At 42.2% G+C, this 22,295-nt stretch overlaps 1 protein-coding gene across 11 annotated transcripts in view; it reads right to left on the bottom strand.

Annotated features, from left to right (window-relative positions):
• The window catches only part of NCALD (neurocalcin delta), a 445,233-nt gene that overhangs the window by 13,972 nt on the left and 408,966 nt on the right, over positions 1–22,295 (bottom strand). For all 11 annotated transcript variants that reach the window (XM_059902284.1, XM_059902282.1, XM_059902281.1 and 8 more), the window contains one exon: positions 705–1,101. In XM_059902284.1, the coding sequence (XP_059758267.1) occupies positions 705–1,082 (378 nt within the window). In that variant the 5' untranslated portion in view covers positions 1,083–1,101. The remainder of the gene's footprint in view (positions 1–704; positions 1,102–22,295) is intronic.

Below are 22,295 nucleotides of genomic sequence, written 5' to 3'. Positions count from 1 at the left end.
AATGATGGAGGCCTTGATTCTGCACTGTTTGTATCTCTGATGAGATAGAAGCTAGATTAGAGATCCCTACTTTTATTCAAGTGTCTAATAAAGTTGGAAATTAGTGATGGCAGTGATGATGAGCTTTTCTATAAGGCTGGCGCTGTGCTAAAAAGCATTGAACACGGAGATTCAGTCTAATCTTAAAACAATCCCACAGCAGTGGGCACTGCTGATAGTTCCATTTTACAGATAAGGACACTGAGGCTCACTTGGGTTAAAGTCACAGAGGTAGTGACTGAAAGAGGCAGGATTTGAACCCAGGTCAGAGTTTGATGATTAAACATCACTCCAGGCTCTAGGTCCAGGCAGGTCATTGCACTGAGTAGATGGAGTGGCCACAGTGAGCATGACCAGCTGAAGAGTGCATGTCCCTCTGTAGGGAGGAGTCACCAAAAAGCCCCAGGGCACCTATGCCAGGCAAGAATGTGGGCCCAGTGTGGCCAGAGCTCCTGAGTTTCCAAGAGATGATAGCCAATCTGCATGTTTATGTGTAATCTCCCTGTTTTGTATATGGGTTCCACATTTTCAAAGACACTGGCTAGGCCAAATCAGTGCCCAGGCGGACCACCAGTGTGCAATCTCTCCACTAAGCTATACTGTGGACTTCCCAATTCTTACTGTGACTCACGCTCTTCTCTTTGTAAAGGGCAAGGTCCACGTACCTGCACAATCTCGAGCATTTCTGCCTTGCTGATGTAGCCATTTCCATCCAGGTCATACATGCTGAAGGCCCATTTCAGCTTCTGCTCCAGCTTCCCCCTTGACGTTACGCTCAGGGCTATGATAAATTCTCTAAAGTCTATTGTCCCATCTCCGTTGGCATCGAAGGTGCGAAAGACGTGCTCTGCAAATTTGGAAGCATCCCCATAAGGGAAAAAGTTCCCGTAAATTTTCTTAAACTCCTCCATTGACAAATGTCCACTGGGGCAGTCTCTCAAGAAGCCTTTATACCATTCCTGGATCTCGTGCTCTGTAAAATCTGTGCTTTCCAGCAAGTCCTGCATGACCTCTGGGCGCAGCTTGCTGTTCTGTTTCCCCATCTTGGCAGCAAGAATTCAGCTGCAGATAAAAAAGAATACAGTATATATAGTTTTTTTAAATCTGTTCTTTAGAGGCACATTTTACAATCTGTGATTGTTCCTTTGGGAAAAAGAAATAAACTGTTAGCCCAATAACATTGTCTAGGGTTTTCCAACATTGTGGTCAGTGAAACAAAATGTTGAAAGATGGGCAGGCAGAAGATGCACAGCAGAATTATCACGGACCAGAAAACTGATATTTCTTCTACACAGAGCCACCCTAAAAACAGGAGATTTATAATGAAAAAGAGAGAGAAAGAGAGAGAGAATTAATTGGTTACTTAGTTCTGCCTTATCTATTTGCAAGAGGTTAAGCCTGGCTTTAAAAAGACTGGGGTTCTAACACCCAATCCAAGTATTAGCAGGGAGAATTAAAGGAAAGGAACAAAAGAGAGCGAGCAAAAGAGATAATTTAGCACGTTTTAGACAACTGCAAATAAAGTGCTTGGGTACCTTCTGAATATTATAAACACAGACATGAGTAAGGAAAACAGAAACCCATCTAATTCCATTAAATGCCACCAAGCTTGGTCAGTTATTTAAATCCACAAAGTCAAATCACTGTCAACATTGGGTTAGATGGTAAAGATGATGTTTCATAAAGTTGTTTATATCCTATGATTGTGGCTTATGAAATGGGCCAAATTTTCCTTTTTAAAATACAAATAACTTCATATTTTCTTATCATAACAGTAGCACATCCATAGTAAAATAGTTAAACAACACAGTGATGCATAAAGACAAAGTTAGCATCATTTCAAATCTTAACACTTAAGAGATAACCACCACCAGCATTTTGGTGTGTGTCCTTCTAGATTTTTCGTATGCGCCCTTATCTAAATATGCTATTAATAAATGTTTTAATACATTTACATTTAATATATTTACATTTTAGTACATTTACATTTCAAAAAACAAGAATATATACCCTTTGTTACATATTTTAAAACTTAATATAATGTGAGGAATAAAGGCAACTTTTATTAGATGGGGAAAAAACCTGTAATTATCATCTTCCCATTCACAGAGCTATTCAACATTAACCTAGTGCCATATACCAGGCATGTTTCTAGTGCTGTGAATGCAAAGAGTAAGATGTGTCCCCTTCTCCTTAAGGGGTACCCAGTTGTGTATGTATGGAGGTGGTAATGGCAGTAAGAGGACAACACAATAAAAATTCAAAACATTGTATCAGGGGAATGGACGTGGTGCAGTGAGAGTACATAGAAGGGACACTCAAGCCAAAAGGGGACATGGGTGCTATCAGGGAAGCCTTCTTGGAGGAGGTGATATCTGAGCTTAGTTCCCATGTCCAAAGTCTTATGATTTAAACATGGTTAAGATAAATCCCTTTTAATAAAGGGGCTCTGCACTTATATTTTACATTTTTCTTGTATTGGAAACATAGAATATATAAAAGATAACACATCCCCATTTTAATAATGATTGCCAGTTTCTTTGAGATTTTCACTTTGTGGTGTTTATGTCTGCCTCCCTCCCACTGCAGGGTGAGCTCCTTGAGACAGAGTCTTGTTGAAGTTACTTTGTCTCTCTAGGGCCCATCGCAAATAACATTGGGTGAGTTAATGAATGAAGAAATGACTGATAGACAGATAAATAATTACAACGTGGAAATATGGAATAACCTTCTTGGAAAAGGAGTCTTTCTGCCCCAAAGATGAGGCCCTGGCTTTCATACGGTTATTTGAGACACTAAAGGTATTTGGTAGTTAAGACTTGGTCTTGGGGTCTCTTCTGCCCGCTAATTTTATTGAGATCTAATTGTCATAGAGCATCGCATAAGTTTGAGGTATATGACATAAGACCTGATATATGTATATACTGGGAAATGATCACCACAGTAAGTCTACTTAACATCTATCACCTCGCATAGCTACAGAATTCGTTTCTTCTGATGAGAACTTTTAAGATCTATTCTCTTAGTAACTTTTAAATATACAACACAATATTGTTAACTGTAGTCACCACGCTGTACGTTGCATCCCCAGAACTTATGTATCTTACACTGTAACTGGAAGTTTGTACTTGCTGACCACCTTCACTCAATTCCCCCTCCCCCCGCCTTGGGATCTCTTAGATTGAATTGCCTGTGTACCTATTGCCCCACTAAAAATAAACTTCTTGAGGGCAGGGTCTGCATCTCACACTGCTCAAATTCTTTATTATATCCACAGTTCAGGAAATGACAAACATCTTTATTAGTTGCCAAGTTGATTGCTTTTGTTTTCTGAGTTCTCACTGAAGGCAGAACCGGCCCACTCTGGCTCTGAGGCAGGCATCCCCGAAGGGTAGCGTGACAGAGCTTCCTCCCTAGTAGCAGGACCAACAGTTGCCCTAAGAACTTATTTACTTTCAAAGGTGCCCCTTTATGCAGAATCAGGCAAATACCATTTTATGCAAGAGCAAAATTAAACTACAACTCCAGGCAGAGCACAAACAGAATTTATAAATTGAACCTTTCAATAACTTTCACTTCCCTCTTGTGTCCCTTTTATTTTTTTCTCCTGGAGAAAAAAGAGCAAAGTTGGAGAGGCTGGTTTGTATTAGAATTTTAAAACTGTCATTTAGTTGCTAAGTTGGCAATTTGCCTGAGGCAAGAATTCAGAAACATGAGGTAATACATAATACATGGATTTACAGAGCTCCGAAACATTTTATGGAATTTACAAGTAATTTTGAGTTTTCCTTTTGGTGAGTTCTTTAGAGGATAGCCCTTTGGTGTGGTATTCAATCAAATCACTGTTAGAATACTTTGGTTCCGTGCAAATTACGGAGTGCAAGGCCTTGGGAAAAAAATGCCACTTTGATATTTAAATCCACTCTCTTAAAGAATGATTTGTTTCCCAGGATATATAAAAAACTGTTTCTTCAAAACCGAACTTAAGTTCCCTTCCCAACATTTAAAAAGTTCTTCTCATTTATTAGCTGTTTTTGCCCTAGAAACAAATTGCCTCAACATTTTGGCTAAGACTCCCACTGAGACTGATCTGTGTGCAGCTATTTTTCCGGTAAACAGTAATTAAACCACATTTACAAATTCATTAGCACAGACAGGCCATAACACAAACAAAGCAGAAGAGCATGGAATAAGCTATCTGGGAAGCGGGTGTTTGCAATTTAGTCCAGAACTTGTTTCTGTAGATAACTACAAACACTTTACTAAGTATGATGTCTGAACTTGAGAAAACCATCTGGACTTGGTTAGGCTGTATGACAGAAATCTCCGGGGACACAGGATAGCATTTCATTCTTTGAGGGAGGAAGGGAAAGATAGAAAAATGCCTGACAATACCTTTTTTATTTTGGAAGACAGGAATTTCTGCTGTTTGAGTTGAAGAGGGGGAAAAAAATAACATTAAGGGAAATGCTACATTAATTAGCAGTCAAGAAAACAAATCATCTGGAGACAGAAGCTGCACCTCAGGTCACATCCATTTAATCACTCCATATTTGGTCATTAAAACATTTATTTTGTGCCAGTAGAACATAATGAGGAAAATTCAGGCCATGGAATAAAAATGCTTTTGGGTTCAAAGCCTGGCTTTACCATTGACTAGCTCTCAGGTAATTCACTTAGTTTCTTGGTGCACCTCAGTCTTCTCATCTGTGACATGAGTTCAGTTGTACAAGTTCATGTCTCACTGATTCTATGTGAGAATTAAACGAGACAGTCATGTATGTAAAGCTCTGGCATTGAGTCAAGGCCAGATGCTATGGTCAGTGAAAACTGCATCTTATTCTTGATGGCACTTCATATGTTATTCTATTGAACCTTCACAGCAACCCTGAATGATGGCAGGGTAGCTTTTGCCATTTTATAAGCGAAAGAAAGGAAGGAAGGAAACTCTGAGAGGCAAAGTGACTTGTCTCAAGTTACACAGCTTTTGAATGAGAGAGCCAAATGGGAAGCTTGATTTGCATGCGGCTGTCTACTGCTTTTTTTTTTACTATGCCCTACTAGCTTCACAGACAAGCACATACAGAAATTAAGACAATAGTTCCATACAAAGTCAGAAACAAGTAGTTAGAGGGAAGAGACGACCTCCTATTAGAACTCACCCATTCCGCAAATATGGGCTAAGTGTCTATCAGGAGGGAGGCATGGCTCAGGACACTGGGAATTCAGCAGTGAACAAACAGGCAAAGCTCCTGTTCTCATGCAGTTTACAGCCTAGTGGCAAGAGACAGACAATAAATAAGATAAGTGAAATGTTAGAAGGAGATGTGCCATGGAGAAAAGTAAGGTGAGTGGGGAATGCCAGGAATGGGTGGGTGGGTGTTGACCTTTTAAATAAAAAGCCAGGGAAGGCCCCTTTAAGAAAGTGACGTTTGTAAGAGACCAGAGAGGCAAGGAGGTAGCCATGGAGATGACTGAGAGAAAACCATTCCAGGCCGAGACAACAGCAGATGAGAAGGGTCTACACGGGGAATATGCTTAGCATGCTCAAGGACAGGGCTGGAGCAAGGGTGCGAGGAAAGGAAGGAGATGAAATGAGAAGAGTCATGAGGACCAGACGATGTGGGACCAGGAAGTAACTGGCTTGTACTCTGAGTGACAGACAGCCACTGCAGGATTTTTAGCAGAGAGATGAGAGGAGTGATTTATATTCTAACAGGATCCCTCTGGCTGCTGTGTTGAGAGAAAGCTGAAGCAGGGTAAGAGCAGCGGTGAGAAGACCAGTTAGGAGGCCACCGCAGTGACCCAGGCGAGAGACGACAGCGGGTGGAGCCAGGGTAGCAGTGGAGGATGCGAGACTTAGTGGGATTCTGGACACAGCTTGAAGGTACAGTCAACAGGATTAGTTGACGGTTCAGCTGTAGGGTGTGAAAAAAAAGACAACAGCAAGGATGAAGTTGACACTTACGGAAATAAGAAAAATGCAGGAGAAGCAGGGCTTTGGGGTGAGGCAGGGGGCATGGGTATCAGTGCTAAGTTAGTTGTGCATGTGTTAATTCTGATATGCTTATCATACATTTGATTGGAGATGTTGAGCAGGTAGTTGGATGTGTCTAAAGTTAGAGAAAGAGGTCCAGGGAGGCAATATAAATTTGGGAGTCATCAGTATATAGATAGTCTTCAGAGCAAAAGACAGGCTGAGAATGCCAAGGAAGTGAATGTGGATGGAAAAGAGAAGGGGATAAGGACTGAGCCCTCCGTCGCCCTGCCGTTTAGAATCTGAAAGCGGAGAAGGAACCAGCCAGGGAGGATGACAAGGACGGGCAGCGAGGGGGTAGGAAGACACAGAGACTGAAAATGTGCCCCCTCTGGCATTGTGTCCTTCATGCCAGCTCGAGGGGGCACACGGAAGTGCTCAAAGCAGCGGCACGGTGAGGACTGAGGCTCTTGGTTTCCTCTCTGAATCCTGTGCTCACTCCCCCACCCCAGCCTCTCCCGTCTCCGTAAAGGACATCAGCTTCCACCCAGCTGTTCACTCCAAACCCCTGGGACTCACCTATGATTCCTTGCACTTTCGTTCCATCAGCAGGTGCTGTCTAAACTTGTCTCCGTCTCTAAAATTGGTCTCAGATACACTCATTCTCACCATCTCCACTGTCATACCTCAGTCTGAACCATCATCGCCTCCTTCCTGAATGTCTACAACGCCCTCCTTGCTGGCTTCTCACTCTTGACTCTTGTCCTCCTTCCCCCTACCTGGCCCCGATCTGCTCTCCACTCCCCTCCCCAGAATGACCTTTAAAAAACACAAAACAGACCAGGTCACTCCTCTGCTTAAAGCTCTATATGGGTTTCCTAATACACTGAGAAGAAAATCCAGATTCCCTCCTTTGGCCCACAAGGCTCTGTGGAAGCTGGCCCTGGCCACCCCTGACTTCTTCTCAGCCCCCCTGCCCACGTACCCTGGCCTCCTGCACGCTCCAGCTTTTACCTCTTAAGGGCTTTTGCTTCAGGGCGTTGAAGAATACTTTTAACTAGCAACTGGGTCCTCAACCCTTTAGTTTAAATACCCTGTAAGATCTACCTACCTATCTATCTATCTACTATAAAATATATATAACATATATCATATACAATATATATTAATTTTTGCTGAATCTCAACTGCATTTCATTAAATGAAATACACACATATTCTATTAAACCTCAGCATTCTGTTATTCAGTAGTTTAATCTGAGATGGGCAATGTGAAATTTCCCAACTTATTTTGGGTCACATCCGGTCGCCCAGTGTCCAAAAAATAAATCTGGGGTTAATAATGACCAGGGATGAAAAAGGAAAAATATACAAGACACCAAACCACCAACAAAGAACATGCACAGGAATCTAAACTATGAAGTTTACTTTCCATCTAAAAAGAACTAAAAAAGGAATAGCTCCTAAAAATGATGCCACAGGGAAAGGAAATGGTGAGTAGGGAACAACCTTTTGGAATGCACGTGCTCCCTTCTTTATAATTTGTATCTGTGGATTGGAAAGAGCTGCAGCATTTCATTTCTGTGATTCCCCATAAGGTTCTAAAACTCTGTGAGTTAATTCTTTAATGCCCAGAGTTAGATTTTCCAGGAAAAAATCCATAACTTACCCTGGACAGCCTGGTCAACCTCAGAGGAAGTCTCAATGCAAAGTGCACTGAGGTCTCCTAAAATGGAATAGACAAGAAGCTAGCAGCTAAAGTCACGTTTAGCTGCAACAAGGAACACAGAGCCCACAGTGGTTTCCGAAAGAGGCCGGGTTAATTAAAACATTTGCCTGTTTGGAACATGTAGCAAACATGTACCTCTAAGAGTTGCTTTGAATTTTCAACCAATGGAATGTCTAAATTATGAAAACATAACTGAAAAAAGGTTCCTAAAATGTAAGGAAGAAAGTGATAAAAGTTATAGGTTAATGGGAGGAAGCATTCATTTACCATCACTGGGACATCAGATGTTTTAGTCATCTGAATTTTACAGGCGGCTAAAATCCAGCAAATTCATTTCAAGGTCAGTTGTCCTTAATTCTCACTGAAAAAAGAATGACTAAATAAAAACCCGAAGAGCACAGTTTCAGAAATTTCTCTTCAATGGAACTTTCCTCTCAGTGGAAGTCTGAAAGGAGACCATGTATACAAACTGGCATATTTACATATAGTGGGGAAATTAGGAAATGAAACACTGGTGCAGAGAGGGGAAAAAAATTAAAATATTACAGAGGGAGAACTGAAGTTATGTAATAATCTCGCTAACTTAGTTGCCTTGACCGAAGAATGTTCTCTCCTCCAGCCTCTGGTAAGATGAGCTCATATAAGGGAGCAAAACATGCTCCCTACATCCTCATGTGGACCACAAAATGGCTTTGCTGGAACTGCTTGAACTATGTCACAAAGCCACTGCTTGCAGGGAGGCCTTCTTCCCAGTGAGGACGGGGTATTCGGACCCACATCTCCCGACTGAGGGGTCATACCTGTTCTCCTGGGTCACACCCCTGCACTCACTCCCCCTGCAGAGAGGTGATGGGGTTTGAGGTGAGAACTTAACTGGTACAAAATAGACGGCGAGCAGGAGGCTCTCTAGAAGCAGATCCACCCTGCCTTCTGCCTTCCGCAGGCTCTGAGGTAAAGCCCGGGAAACCCATCTGGTCTTCCCAGCGTGAGCAGGGCTTTCGGTCTCTGAAATATCTGGGCCCTTGTTCTATAGAGCCTGAAGTTCAGACTGAGAGGGCCTGGCCTTGGGCTCTTCTCCAAGTTTTATTTTCCATAAAAAATAAAGTACAACCCATATTACTGCCAATAAAACATATATTTCTGATAGACTCTGAATAGAACGTTATCCAACAACAACCCTTTCTCCTTTGTTTCCCCAAATGGAAACAATCATTTTTAGTTTTGCTGACTGCCAAAGTGCTACATTATTATTATAAAAAATGTAGGTAATAAAGGGATATCAAAACTAGAACATGGACACCCTTGCTCTGATCCAGTAGTACTCCATAAGAAATAACCACTATTGTTTTATATATGCATATATATGTGCATATATATCATATTAGACATTTAAATGCACATATATGAAATGTGTACAGTCTAACCATAAACGGGATCATTTTCACTTGGAAGTATATTGTGGGCACTCTTCCGTGTTATACATATGGATGTATCTCATTTTTCAAATTGCTGAATTTTGATTGATTTACTGATTGATTGATTCAACAGACAGTATTGAGCACTGACCTTGGGCCAAGCATTGAATTGGGTAGCTGATAGAATAATTAGTGACAGGAGGCTTACAGCCCATTGCATGACATTGATTTCACTAAACCCCCTTGATGGCAATTTCGGTTGATTCCACTTTTCTTTCATTCCCTTGGCATCTACCTTAGTCATGGTTCCTGGATTCCTTCGGCAGTATTTATTACAAACATGTTCTTGATGTCTTTGACAAGTACCATGATCTCTAGACTCTCCCTTATAAATTCTCCAACAAGCCATTTTCCTCTAGAGCCTTTATATGCTAACCGTGCATTTTGTAAGAGTTTATACACCAGCTAGGATTAGAACTGAATTAGAATTGAAATTGGACTTGGAATTGCACCCCACCCCCTCTGCCTGTGTCACAGGCACACACACGCAAATTTGGCATTAGCTATTTCTAGTACCTAGGAGGCCATGTCCACCCTGTCACTACTGTCACCACATGAATGCCCCCTGTCTCATTTCAGCCTGAAGAGCTATTTTACCCAAACAGCACTCTAAATCCTCTGTGGCTTAATACTCAGCTCCTGACTTTTCATGCCCACTCCTTTCCCCCCACTTCAAGTCTAGCTAATGGCTGACTCCCATGCCCCACCCACTCCTAGATTGCCGGCAATTGGTGGTGAACTTACATTGCATGCTTAAAGTGCCCTTAAGTAAGTGGCTTTGAGTAAATGGACAGGGGTCATACTAAACTGCATGCAGAAACTACAAAGCTGATCCAAAGAAAGAAATCTTTGGAGTGCCTGAAGTCAAGGTCTTCGGATGAAGTGCACGTGTCCCCTTGCCATCAGTGTATCTGGCCATCAGGCCACTGCCTCAGAGCTGCCTGTCTGGGCCACCTCGTGGCAGATGCCAGGTCAGGGCCAGCTGCAGGGAGGGAAAGAGAGGGAAGCTCTGAGGGCCCTCAACCATTCTTCAGGGCTGCCACAGGCTAAGACCCTACCTTGGCTGACTTCCATGGAATTCCTATTTTGATAAATTTCTGCTTAGCTAAATATACTAAATATTCTCTTATTTATTTATTTATTTGGCCATGCTGTGCAGCATGTGGGATCTTAGCTCCCCGAGCAGGGATCGAACCCACGCCCCCTGCAGTGGAAGCGCAGAGTCCTAAACACTGGACCGCCAGGGAAGTCCAATAGTCTCTTATTTAAAAGACAGGAAGTACTACTTTGGGTTTTGATAAAACCATAAAGCAGAAGAGTGAGCCGTCATGGACTCAGGAGGGCAAATAGATCAGCTATGGGGATCCAGGCCTCATCATGTAATTAGCAGCCAGAGGTACACGAGGAGCTCAAGTCTCCATTTTTAGACATTCTCCAGGGGCCACAAATGCATTTAGCTAATTGATACAAGCCCCTCCATGGAGTCTAAGAATAGTTTATAATTCTTTTTTATTTATTCAGCAAGCATGTGTTTAACATCTACTGTTTCCTGGCTTAAAATGAATATTCCTACAAAAATAGCATCCTACATAAGATAGGGAAAGGAAGGGAGGGAGTCTGGTATTCTGGCTGCAGCTCAGAGTATTTTCATTAATATTTTATTTTTACAGTTTTTGCAATTTTGTTGGTGAGAGGGATATTATATCTTGGTTTTGCTCCACGGGGCTTAGAGGGGCTTAAGAAGCTAACCATCATGACAAATGCATGCAGCTCGTGGTCCCAGGGGAGTAGCGTGAGAACCACCCTCCCACTCTCAGCCCTTCCACATCTCTGGCTGGATCACTTCTGGTATTCGAATGCTTCTGTTAGAAGATGGTGATCAATCAATCTCTATCCTGGCCAATGTGGCTAAAATATTAACGTTTGTCCATCAAACTTACGTACAAGTCGGAAGTACAATAATTGGTAAGAAGGAGAGACTATGAAGTAACTTCTTTTAACCTCTTGCGCCTTTTGTGTCCTCCAAGCAAGGCGTGTGGAAAGAGAATTGGACTTGGTAGCAAAGGAACTGAATTAAAGTCCTTATTATAATACAGTGTTATATGACCTTGGGAAAGTCATTTGACCTCTCTAAGGGTCTCATTCTTCTACAGTAAAATAGACGTACTAACACCTCTCTCATGGGGCTGTTTGGTGAGAAAACAGGAAATGAGAAAAAGGAATCCTGATGAGTGAGGGAAAACTCAGTATTGTGTCTGGCATCTAGCAGGTGCTCAGTAAACATTGACTCTTAATCTGAATGAGATAAGGATTCAGTTTGGTGGGTTGCTTACAAAGATGAGCCCTCCAGAGTCATCCCCCTTTTTTCCATGAAGAATTAGAAAGAACAAGAGCAAGAATGTGACATGAGAGAAAGAAAGAGAACCACTGTTAGCTTCCTGCCTGACTCCCCCCTTGGATCACTTGCTAGATGTGAAAGACATTTGTGGGTTTGCACCCAGAGAGGACTCCTGCCAGACCCCTGGCTGAATGTTTTCCCTGCATAGAAGGCATTATTTTAACCAGAAATTAAGCAAAGAGGTCCCACTGGAGAAGCAGCTGATGGACAGCAGGACACTGTTTCTTTCTCTGGTCTTCCCTCCTGAGGCTGGGAAGTGGGGCTGGGGCAGAATCAGAGCAGGCTCAGAGAAGTCCCATGGCGAATCGGCCTTCCAGCAATGGGATGGTCCTACTGCTCTAAGGAGGACTTACAACCCGTTCTCAGGATCTGGCTGGACAAGAATGCTATTTTCAGAACAAACTGGATACAAATTGGTACCACTAACAAACATAGGGTATCAATGACTCACCAAATCAGTTCTTCTCTACCTGGGGTAAGAAATGATTCTCCGTTGTTTTATTACTTTTTTTAACCGTCTTTTCTAAGATCAGAGGTGAAAAAGAGGAATAAACTGGTTTAAAGAAAACTCCATTTATCATTAGGGGGAAAAAAACAGCCATAGGAAAATCCTTGTCTCGCAACTTATTTCCAATTACTGCTGCCATTTCTTAATGCAGACCTTCATCATCTCCCACCTGAATTCAGAAATATTAACTGCTCTCCAGGCTTAAGACTCTGCATCTGATCATGTCATGTTATTTCTCAAAAATCTTCCATGTTCCCTACTGATGACAGATTAAAGGCTAAAGCCCATAGCTTGGTCCTCAGGGCCCTTCCAGGTTGCATCCCAACCTCATCAGAACCACCGAATTCGTCACTCTATCCTGAACTCGACACACACTTTTATTTCCACTCCAATCCTCACACTGGTCCAGGGAATGAAGCTTATGAGAGAATAAACTTAAAACCCTTTGTAAACACTGAAGTGTTTCCCAATAGTCAATATTATAACAATGAGTCTCTCCTTCTCTACCTGTTGAAATCTTACTTGGTGTCAGGTGGAGATTATTACTTCTTACATTCAGCTGCCCTTTCTCTTCTAAGTGAGCATTAAGCGTATCTGTGGAGTTTTGTTGGCATTTCTCTTTACGGCTCTGAGAACGATGCTGGCATGTGGTAGATGCCTAAGAAACGATGGCTCTATTCCACTGAGCTTATCTTCTACTAACCTTAAAGAGTATTACATTGCTTGTGTCACTTTGAAGAATTCCACTGATATTTAAAGAATGTCAAGGGTAGGCAGGGCACTACACCAGCGGCCCAATGCCACAAATTGAAATAAAGCATAGCCCCTTCTTGCACGTTTACAGGGCTTTCACATATACTGTTTCAGCAGATCCCTGAAATATCGTGAGAAAGGAAGGGACAATATCAATTACTTATATTAAAGAAATTGAGGGTGACGATGTAAGGATTTCCCCAAGGTACCATGGCTGATAAGTTTCAAAGGTGGACGCAGGACACAGAGCTTCGTCCTCTGTCCACTCAGCACAGCACCTCGTGGTAGAAAACAGAGCAAAGCCTCAGGGGGTATGTTGCCAAGTGTTGAAGGATGTGCGCAGGTCTGTGTGCTTAAGAAAAGCCTTCCTGTCTAGCTATTTACACTCTGCTTACTATTTCCGTTTCTCGTTAAGAGAAAATGAAAATGGAAGCTTAATCTGAAAAGAGAGGAGGTGAAAATATATCCACAAAGGGACAAAAATGCAACAAATTCAAACAATGGATCCCCACCAGCTCTGAAAGAGGTTCTGTGTCCAACTAGGCGAGCCCCTCCTTGTTTAACCTGTGTGTGTGCCTGCGAGAGTTTTCTAACTTATCTTGCACACCCACCTGCCCCCTTGCCAGTGGGGACGCCCTAACCTTTTCCCTATTTCTAAATTCCGATAGGAGTGGGTCACTTCTATGGAGCTACCGTTTTCCCCCTCTACATTCTCTTACATTATAGCAAACATTTAAAAACAATGTAGAATCAGTGCAAAAAAATGTTTTCAAAATATTCTAAAGCTGTTCCGAAAAGCCGGCAGCGTTTTCCTGGCATGTCACTACCGGGGTGGGGTTGGCGGAAGCCGTAGCAGGTACACGTCACACTGGCTAATGCGGCAAGGACAGCAGAGACGGCATCCTGCACTCCACGCCCTGCACACGCACAGAAACCCACGTCGCGGTACCTGGGCCGGCAAACCACAGCGTGCCCTGACTTCAGCAGAAGACGTCGTAAAGAAAATTGCATTGTGCCTCTTCCTGAATAATGTGCGACTTCTGCCCTCTTCTATTTTATCTTGCAGCACCAAAGGGCTTATTAGTACACATAGCTTAGTAGTTATGGTGGCAGCAAATACAGCCTCAGTGTGAAGCTGCCGAGATGAACTAAAGAGAGGAGACTGTCGGGCTATGCATTCATCATGTGTAACTAGCAAAACGCCTTAAATTTATGAAACAGGCAAACAGTGTGGACTCAGAAGCACCAGTGGAATCGTATAACAAACGGCTGGAACTGACAACCTAAATCTTTCTCATTGTTAACACATCCAAAGATTCAAATATGCTTGCTCTTACATAAAATTTGGGCTTTATGAGTTGGGTTGCAACAAAGACGGTTATAGTAAAAAAATAATGAAAATCTCAAATTTACCCAAATAATTTTATTAAAAGAGAAAGCAATAATGGAAGAGTGTTGTATTATATGTAACTATTCTATTTGAATAATGAGGAAGATAAATTTGCCAGTACTCCTCCTTCCCTTCACTAACGAATTATACGATGTGCAACAGTGTATAAAATGATACAGAACATTATTCCAGTCCTCTGAGTTGATTGCTTGTTTCTTTAGAGCAGCATTTTCCATTATAAGAAAATTATGCAAAATTAGAATTTGATTGTATTCATACAGGAAGTAATAATACAAGAACACAGAACTGAAGTAAAAGCATTAGAATTAACACACTTCAGTAATCAAAACTGAGTTGGATCCATTTTTAAATAAAAAAGACAAACATCTAAATTTTTTCTTTTTTTGGATTTTGAATTTTATTTTATTTATTTTTTTATACAGCAGGTTCTTATTAGTTATCCATTTTATACATATTAGTGTATACATGTCAATCCCAATCTCCCAGTTCATCCCACCACCACCACCCTGCCCCCGCCCCTGCTTTCCCCCCCTTGGTGTCCATACGTTTGTTCTCTACATCTGTGTCTCAATTTCTGCCCTGCAAACTGGTTCATATGTACCATTTTTCTAGGTTCCACATATATGCATTAACATACGATATTTGTTTTTCTCTTTCTGACTTACTTCACTCTGTATGACAGTCTCTAGATCCATCCACGTCTCTACAAACGACCCAATATCGTTCCTTTTCATGGCTGAGTAATATTCCATCGCATATATGTACCACATCTTCTTTATCCATTCGTCTGTCGATGGGCATTTAGGTTGCTTCCATGACCTGGCTATTGTAAATAGTGCTGCAATGAACACTGGGGTGCATGTATCTTTTTGAATTATGGTTTTCTCTGGATATACGTCCAGTAGTGGGATTGCTGGGTCATATGGTAGTTCTATTTTTAGTTTTTTAAGGAACCTCCATACTGTTCTCCATAGTGGCTGTATCAATTTACATTCCCACCAACAGTGCAAGAGGGTTCCCTTTTCTCCACACCCTCTCCAGCATTTCAAACATCTAAATTTCAACAGTGGTATGCATATAGTTTAAATCATTTCTTTCATTTAGATTACAAGAATCTTAAATATGCATTAAAAGGTATACTTTTAAATGTTTAAATTTATCCCCAATAGATCAAGTAATGCAACTGAGAAGTTAGAACGAACACTATTCCTAGAATAAAATTGTGAGCTGTGTATACAGGAAAAGCTTGGAGTAATGTCTTTATGCAAGGAGATCCCAATTCCTTTTGAATTATTTCACAAGAATTTCCTGAGAGTGCACTGTGTGCCTGGGACTGTCCAAGACAGTGGATTCAAATAATTATTATATAGGATGAAATGGCAGGGAGACTGGTCAGCTGGTAAACCAGATAGACTATTATTTCATATAAAAGACATGGTCTCTATATTCAAGGAGCATAATCTAAACAAGGTAATCACATATCACACATAAACAATGAGGGTAGGTGTTCTTTTCACTGTGTGGTTGGGTTAAGAAGTATTTAGAATGACTGAATTTTGCCTATAACCCTACCTATGAAAAGAGGTAAAGGTGGCTCTATGGTCACATGGGAAGTGGATACAGGTGAGACAAAGAGAAAGTGATGCTTTTCTCTTGAAACTTCCCTGCCCCTCATTCCTCTGACTCCCTCAAAAAACACTGTGCTGTGAGTGACACTACAAATTCTGAGGCTGTTTTCATTAGTCATAGATACCAGAAGAAACAGGATGACAATAAACTAATCTCTTCTTGGATTTATGAGGACATCACATCAGATTCGAATTATAAAAACACCCTGAGGATGCAGCTAAAGGTAAAGCTCTGGACAAGCATCTCGAGACCAAGTTTTGTGTGAAATCTGCTCCTCTCTCCTTGGGTGGGAATGCAAATGGGGTGAACAAAGGTTCCCTCCAACTCTAGGAATAACAACAGTAAGTGGGAAAGGATCTCCTGGAGTGAGGTGTTGGATGGGAAATCATAGAGGTGGCGTGGAGTGTGTGTCCTCACTTAACTCCCGAGAGAAGGCAGAAAGACTGAAATGCAAAGAGCACGTGGCATTGACTTGGAAGAAGTACCCATGTGTCTTCCAAGGAGAATACAATTTGTTGGTGGAAGGATCAAAGACCCAGCAAGGCTCAGTCCCTGAGCCACCACTCCACTTCCACGTCCCCTTTCTCCCTTCCTCAACTTCCACCATCCTTGGCATTCAGGGTCCTCACGATCTTCCTCCATCCAACCTTCTTTCTGCCATGCTCACCTCATCCCACCAGTGTTCACCTGCTGCAAGCAGTGTAGCACGGCAGTTGTGAGCTAGGTCTATTTAGACCTCAACTGGAATCCTAGCTCTGCTTTGCCAGCAGAATATCTCTTACCACCACCTCTTCCCAGAGCCAAAAAAAAAGTTAGCTTTCTGAAACTAGAGCATTTTAAACAATTCCATTTCCAGAGAGAATCATCATGGCTTTACGTTTGCATAATTCAAACTTCACTTGGGTGTTTTTCATAGTCACAGAAGCAACCCCAAAGTAACAGAGAAGCTCCAACGCTAGCAAGACAGAGTGTGCTTGCAGACTTTAAAGTGACTTTTTAAAAAAAGCTTCTCCCTATCAAGGTTTAAAAATCTTAGGGTCAAAGTCTCAGGCTGAGCAGGGATCCTGTTTCTTCCTAGTTTACCTACCACGTATCTTCATTGTTAAGGTCAAGCTCAGGAAAGACACTACCTGTGGGAAGTTCTACTAACCACGTGTCCCTATTGTGGAGGCAGGACACAGCAGTGTCTCCTGGCCTGTAATGTCTCGTAGCACCTGTGGAAGATGACACTATTTTTGCCGCACCCTGGGGATGGTGGCCTAGGTGCCTGTGCCACCCGGAGGGCTGAGGGATCAATACCACCCCACCCACAGCTCACCCGTGGGCCCCACACCCAGGCTGAGAAGTCCTAACTTAAACGATCAAAGTAAAATTTAGTATTTGTAGAAAAGAGGACATCTCATGACTCCACTATGAATGCCCCACCACTGACTCCAAAGAACTCGGTTGCCTTCCTTCTGATTAAATCCACTTCACCATTTCAGCCTGTTCCACATTGCATAAAACACACATAAAGCCAGACTTGTGACTCTCATTCGTCACGCGCTAGCAAACAGCAGTTCCAATTATGTAGAAATGGACTTTGGAATTTGGTCACTGAAATTTAGGGGAAGACAATTCAGTCAACAGAATAGTTTCTTTTCATCTCACAGCCTGACTCATGTGTGTCAAGTTTTCTTTCAACATACAAAATCAGATCTACGGATGTCAGAGAATACAGCACAGCAGTCTTTCTATGCACTGTGTAGTGGCTAGAGTTAATTAGAATCTTTTATAGCCAGGACTCAGTTAAAATAATCCTTTTGTGGGGAAAGACTTAATTACAAAGTGATATCACAGTGTAGTTAGTGAGTAGGCCCTGTTTTCGTAAGTCTGTTCTTTCCTTGCTTTTTGGCATTATCACAATCACCTGCTATGTGATCAATCTCCAACTCATCGAGGGCCTCTTAGTGTCCCCAGGCCAATGATCACTCCCACATCATTATGGTCACATGTCCACAGTATGCTAAAAGTACATTACTTCATTTAATCTCTATAACAATCTTATGAGGGGAGAACAACGTACCCATTTCACAGATGAGGGCACTAGGTTTAAGGAGATTAAATAATTTCTCCCAGATCAGGCAGATAGTAAACGGTGGAGGCTGATTTGAATCCCCAGACTCCCAGGACCTGCTTTTATCACTATGCGGCATTGTGTCATATTTAAAGAACAGCAGCTAGCAATGAAGAATAACCTTCACTTGTATAATGCTTGACAGTTTTACAAAGCACTTTCACATCCATTATTTTACTTAATCCTCCGCAATAACTCTGCAAACTATTATGATCCCCACTTTATAGGCAAGGAAATCGAGGCTCAGAGAGGGAAAGTCATTGAGCCAGAAATCCAGAGAAACTTCAGGTTTCCTATGACAAGATGAAATTAGTTCAGAAACACGAACACGCAATGAGGTTGCATGATGGTAAGGAATGAACATGGACTTTGAGGTCAAAGATCTGAATTAGATTTCCTGCTCTGTCCCTTTGCAGTTAAGTGACCCTGGGCAAGGCATTTAACCTGTTGAGCCTCCATTTTGCATGGGTGAAATGGGCATGACAATATCTTATAAGGTATGGATCCAGTGAGGTACTGCACGTGAAAATATTGTGTAAATTATCCAGTGCGATACGAACGTTAATAATAGCAACAGCAACAAGAATAAAACTTGTGATGCTTATAGTATGTTAGTGTTATTACGTGTTCATTTCAGCCTCTGCAGGATGCAAACACAAGAAGACACTCAAGGCAGACCTTCAAACAGCTCATGCTGATTCAGATTCTTGTGATGAGATCTGAAATTCAGGTCTTCAAATGCAAAGCACAGTATTTTTCCTGAACCTCTGCTAGGTGGACGTCATTGTCCTCTTTTCATCCACCAAAACCAATACCCCAAACTGTTACCATCACGCACCTCTTTAATGTAATTTTCACATTACATCTTCAATCTAATTTATTTATTTAGATAAATTATTAATTTAGATAAATCTTTGAACATAATGACTACCTTGTTGTTAGCTACAGTTCATTTCTCACTTGATCTTTCCTAAAATCCCACCCAAACATGCCAAATCTGAGATGCTATGACCCCCTGATGGAACTCCAACCTGGCTGTAGAATAGTTCCCGTCATTCCAGTGGGTGTTAATGGGATAGGAGATCCATTTGAAGACAATGAATATGTGCTGAGGAATAGACACGACTCAACCTCAATTAAGTCAAGACTAACACAGCACCCAAAGCAGCCACCTCTACAATATCCAACTGAAGTTGTTCCAACAGGACCCAGCAAGAAGCACAGTTCAGACGCCTCTACTTCTGCAAGTCACTGAGCATGTGCTGTTGGACGCACACCCACCCAGCAGCTCCTTCCCTCTTCTGCACCAGCAAAGCCTTGATGTAGTTCTGCTACCTCCTCCTGCTCCCCATTGTAACTTGGGCAAATTCTGATTAGTCTAAGCCAACAATGGTGGTTGTATTCCTCTTGCACAGAAATGATTTGAGGAAGGCTTGAGCCTCAGTTTTGGCCAATGAAATGTGAGTGGAAGGCTGCTAGAGGCCTTGAGGAGAGGCTTTCCTTGCTGACAAAATGGGAGCACAGGAAAAGAAACAGCCTTTTCCCACAGTTCCATGTGATGGTTGAATCTGCTGTGGTCATCTTGTGACCATAAAACATTAAGATGATGTGATACTGAGGATATAAGCAAAGAGAAAAATCCTTGACATTACTGAGCCACTCATTGGGCTGTTGCCCAAAACTTTCAGTGGTGTGAGATAATAAATTTTCCCTGTGGCAAGTCACGGATGGAGATTTTGAGCCTCACACCTGGAAGTGTCCTAACTGGGACACCAGGGAAACAACCACAGTTCTACAGCCATGTAGATTATTTCTTCCTCCTTAAGTCTATTTTCCAGGGGCCCCTTTGCCCACTGAGCTTGGGGGAAAATGGCTATACACTAATAGTTGCATGAAAAAAGCTCTGATTTGAAGGACTTGCCACCAGCAACTCCCACCTTTCTCCTCCAATGAAATGAGATGTTCATTTCATGAAATACCCCAAAGGCATGGGTTTGATTCCAGAGTGTGAAGGAGGTCTGGTCAACTTCCTTTTTTTGTGTGTCCCAATGGCTTGTAAAAAAGTGAAGAAATGCCAAAACAGACTTCCAAAAATTGTGAGGTACTCTTAAGTATTGATGTTTAGCAAATTTATGCTTTTATAATACATGTAAAAATTCCAAGTACTTTAATTATGCTATTTAGAAGTGAATTACAGGATTCATAAAGAATATTAAGTCATAGTGCATCACAGATTCTGTGGTCCAGGGACCCAATTAAAGTGGCATAATGAACTTCCCACCCATCAATCTCATCAGTCTAACTCTGTGAGTTAATGTGTAAACTTGAGTGGAGACAATAATGACAAAAGTCTGAGTGTGTGGGCCTTGGTGAATATGAAGCCTAGTTTATTAAAAACAAACAAACAAACGAAAAACGTTTCCCCGTCTGCCTTCTATCTCACTCACTCTGGTGGGCTGCTGTGATTTTTTTGTTACTTACCATATTTCTATAGAGCACTCCCTATGGACACTATCTCATTTGATCCTCAGAACAGCCCTCTGAAGAAGGTCCTACTAGCCTCTTCATTTTACAGGTGAAGAAACGGAAACGCAGAGAGGTTAAGTGAGTTATTCAAGACCACACAGCTAATAAGTGGGTAAGTGGTGGAGCCAGGATTAAGATGACAGGCCATAGCTCCAGAGCTCATGTTCTTAACCAGTCCATTATGCAGTCTCTGTGCTGATACAACCATAAAAGTATGGGGGTCAAGAGAAGTGAACCTGGAGGACAGAACCGGTAAGGCTCTTTCAAAGCCAGAGAGCATGTGAGACTTGGTGGTGTCACAGTATAATCATTGTGTAACGTGGGTGTGGTCTCTTCTGCTCCTTTCACCCTGAAGTGTGTGCACACATGCATGTGCTCGTGTGTGTGTTCTGCACACCAGGCGTCAACGTAATCGTGTAGCAGCATTTGTCAGCGATGTGGGTTTACCTCCCTTTGCTCTTACAATCTTCTCAGTAAGACTTTTCAAAGCTACTGTTTTGCTCTCTAACAATTATTTCTAACCAGGCTTTGACTGCTGAGGAGAAAGAAGCCCTTAAAATAATTACATTATCCTGAAATAAGGTCATTTGTCTTTTTCTTTTAAAACAATTTTCATGTTATAATCACTTCAATTGTTTCTAGATTAGGATTCATAAACGGCTCTGCAGAATGGATGGTTTCCATGGTCAGAAATGTTTCCCCAAAGAACCAAAATGAATTACTGAAAGAGACCTGTCACAGGAGTCCATTCTCCCCACTGAACAGGACCAGGAAGAGGGCTGATGGGGGCAAGTGCTGTAGGGCCTTGTGGAACTCTTTCTGGGGCCAAGTTTGAAAGAAAGGAATATTATGGAATAACTGTTCGATCACAGACCATGGTGTCCAACAGATCTGGGTCCAAATCCTGCTCTGCCACTCAGGTGTACGGCAGGCCATTTATGTACAGTCTCAGAGCCTCGGTATTGTCTCCAGCAAAAGAGCAATAATAACGAGTGTGCGGTATACATGCCGTTATAAAAAAAACGTACATAAAGGGTCTTTACATATACAGAGGGAGGAGGAAAATTTGCCCTCCCTCTGCCTCCATTCGGGTCCCTCCCCAAGAAGCACTAATGCCACTGGTTAAGTTTCCAGGCTACTAATTGGCCAAAAGCAAGGACTGCAGTTTGCTGAGGTCCAGTGCCTTCCCCCTGCTTCTTGTTTTGCCCTGGCTCCAGAGATAAGCAGAGATCTCTGGCACTTTCTCCCTCATCCCTTCTGCTTACTCGTAGTACAGAGACTATCCCTCCCAGCTTAGCAGCTGGATGGTGGTAGCACTGAGATTTGAGCTGAGAGGGTGGAGGAGGCCTCACTTGGGCCTTGAGCCTAAACTTCCACTCCAACCCGATCACCAGAGAGGCCTGCCCTGCTTGTCTGGCTAATGATAAGAGGCATTTTGATTTCTTGAGGTCTGTGTATTAATAGCTCCCAGGGAAACCCCAAGGGGGAGGAGAGGGGATTGCAAGGACAGGATTTGGATATTTCCAGGTCTTTGGCTACAACATCAACTAACACTACTTCTTGGAATAAAATGGCAGCCGGCACACACCAAAGAGAAGCCCACTCTCCTAAAAGAAGGCTATGCAAAATCCTCCTCCGAGTTGCTTCAATTCCAGAGACAGGGACACTTCCACTCTCCTTTTAAAAATCCCCTTTCCTGCAAAAGCAACCAGACGGCACTTGGCTGGAGCTTTCC

This window comes from Balaenoptera ricei, chromosome 17, assembly GCF_028023285.1.
Source record: "Balaenoptera ricei isolate mBalRic1 chromosome 17, mBalRic1.hap2, whole genome shotgun sequence".
Lineage (NCBI taxonomy): Eukaryota > Metazoa > Chordata > Mammalia > Artiodactyla > Balaenopteridae > Balaenoptera > Balaenoptera ricei.
Note: the sequence above shows the minus strand (reverse complement) of the source record. Positions and strands in the feature narration are given on the sequence as shown.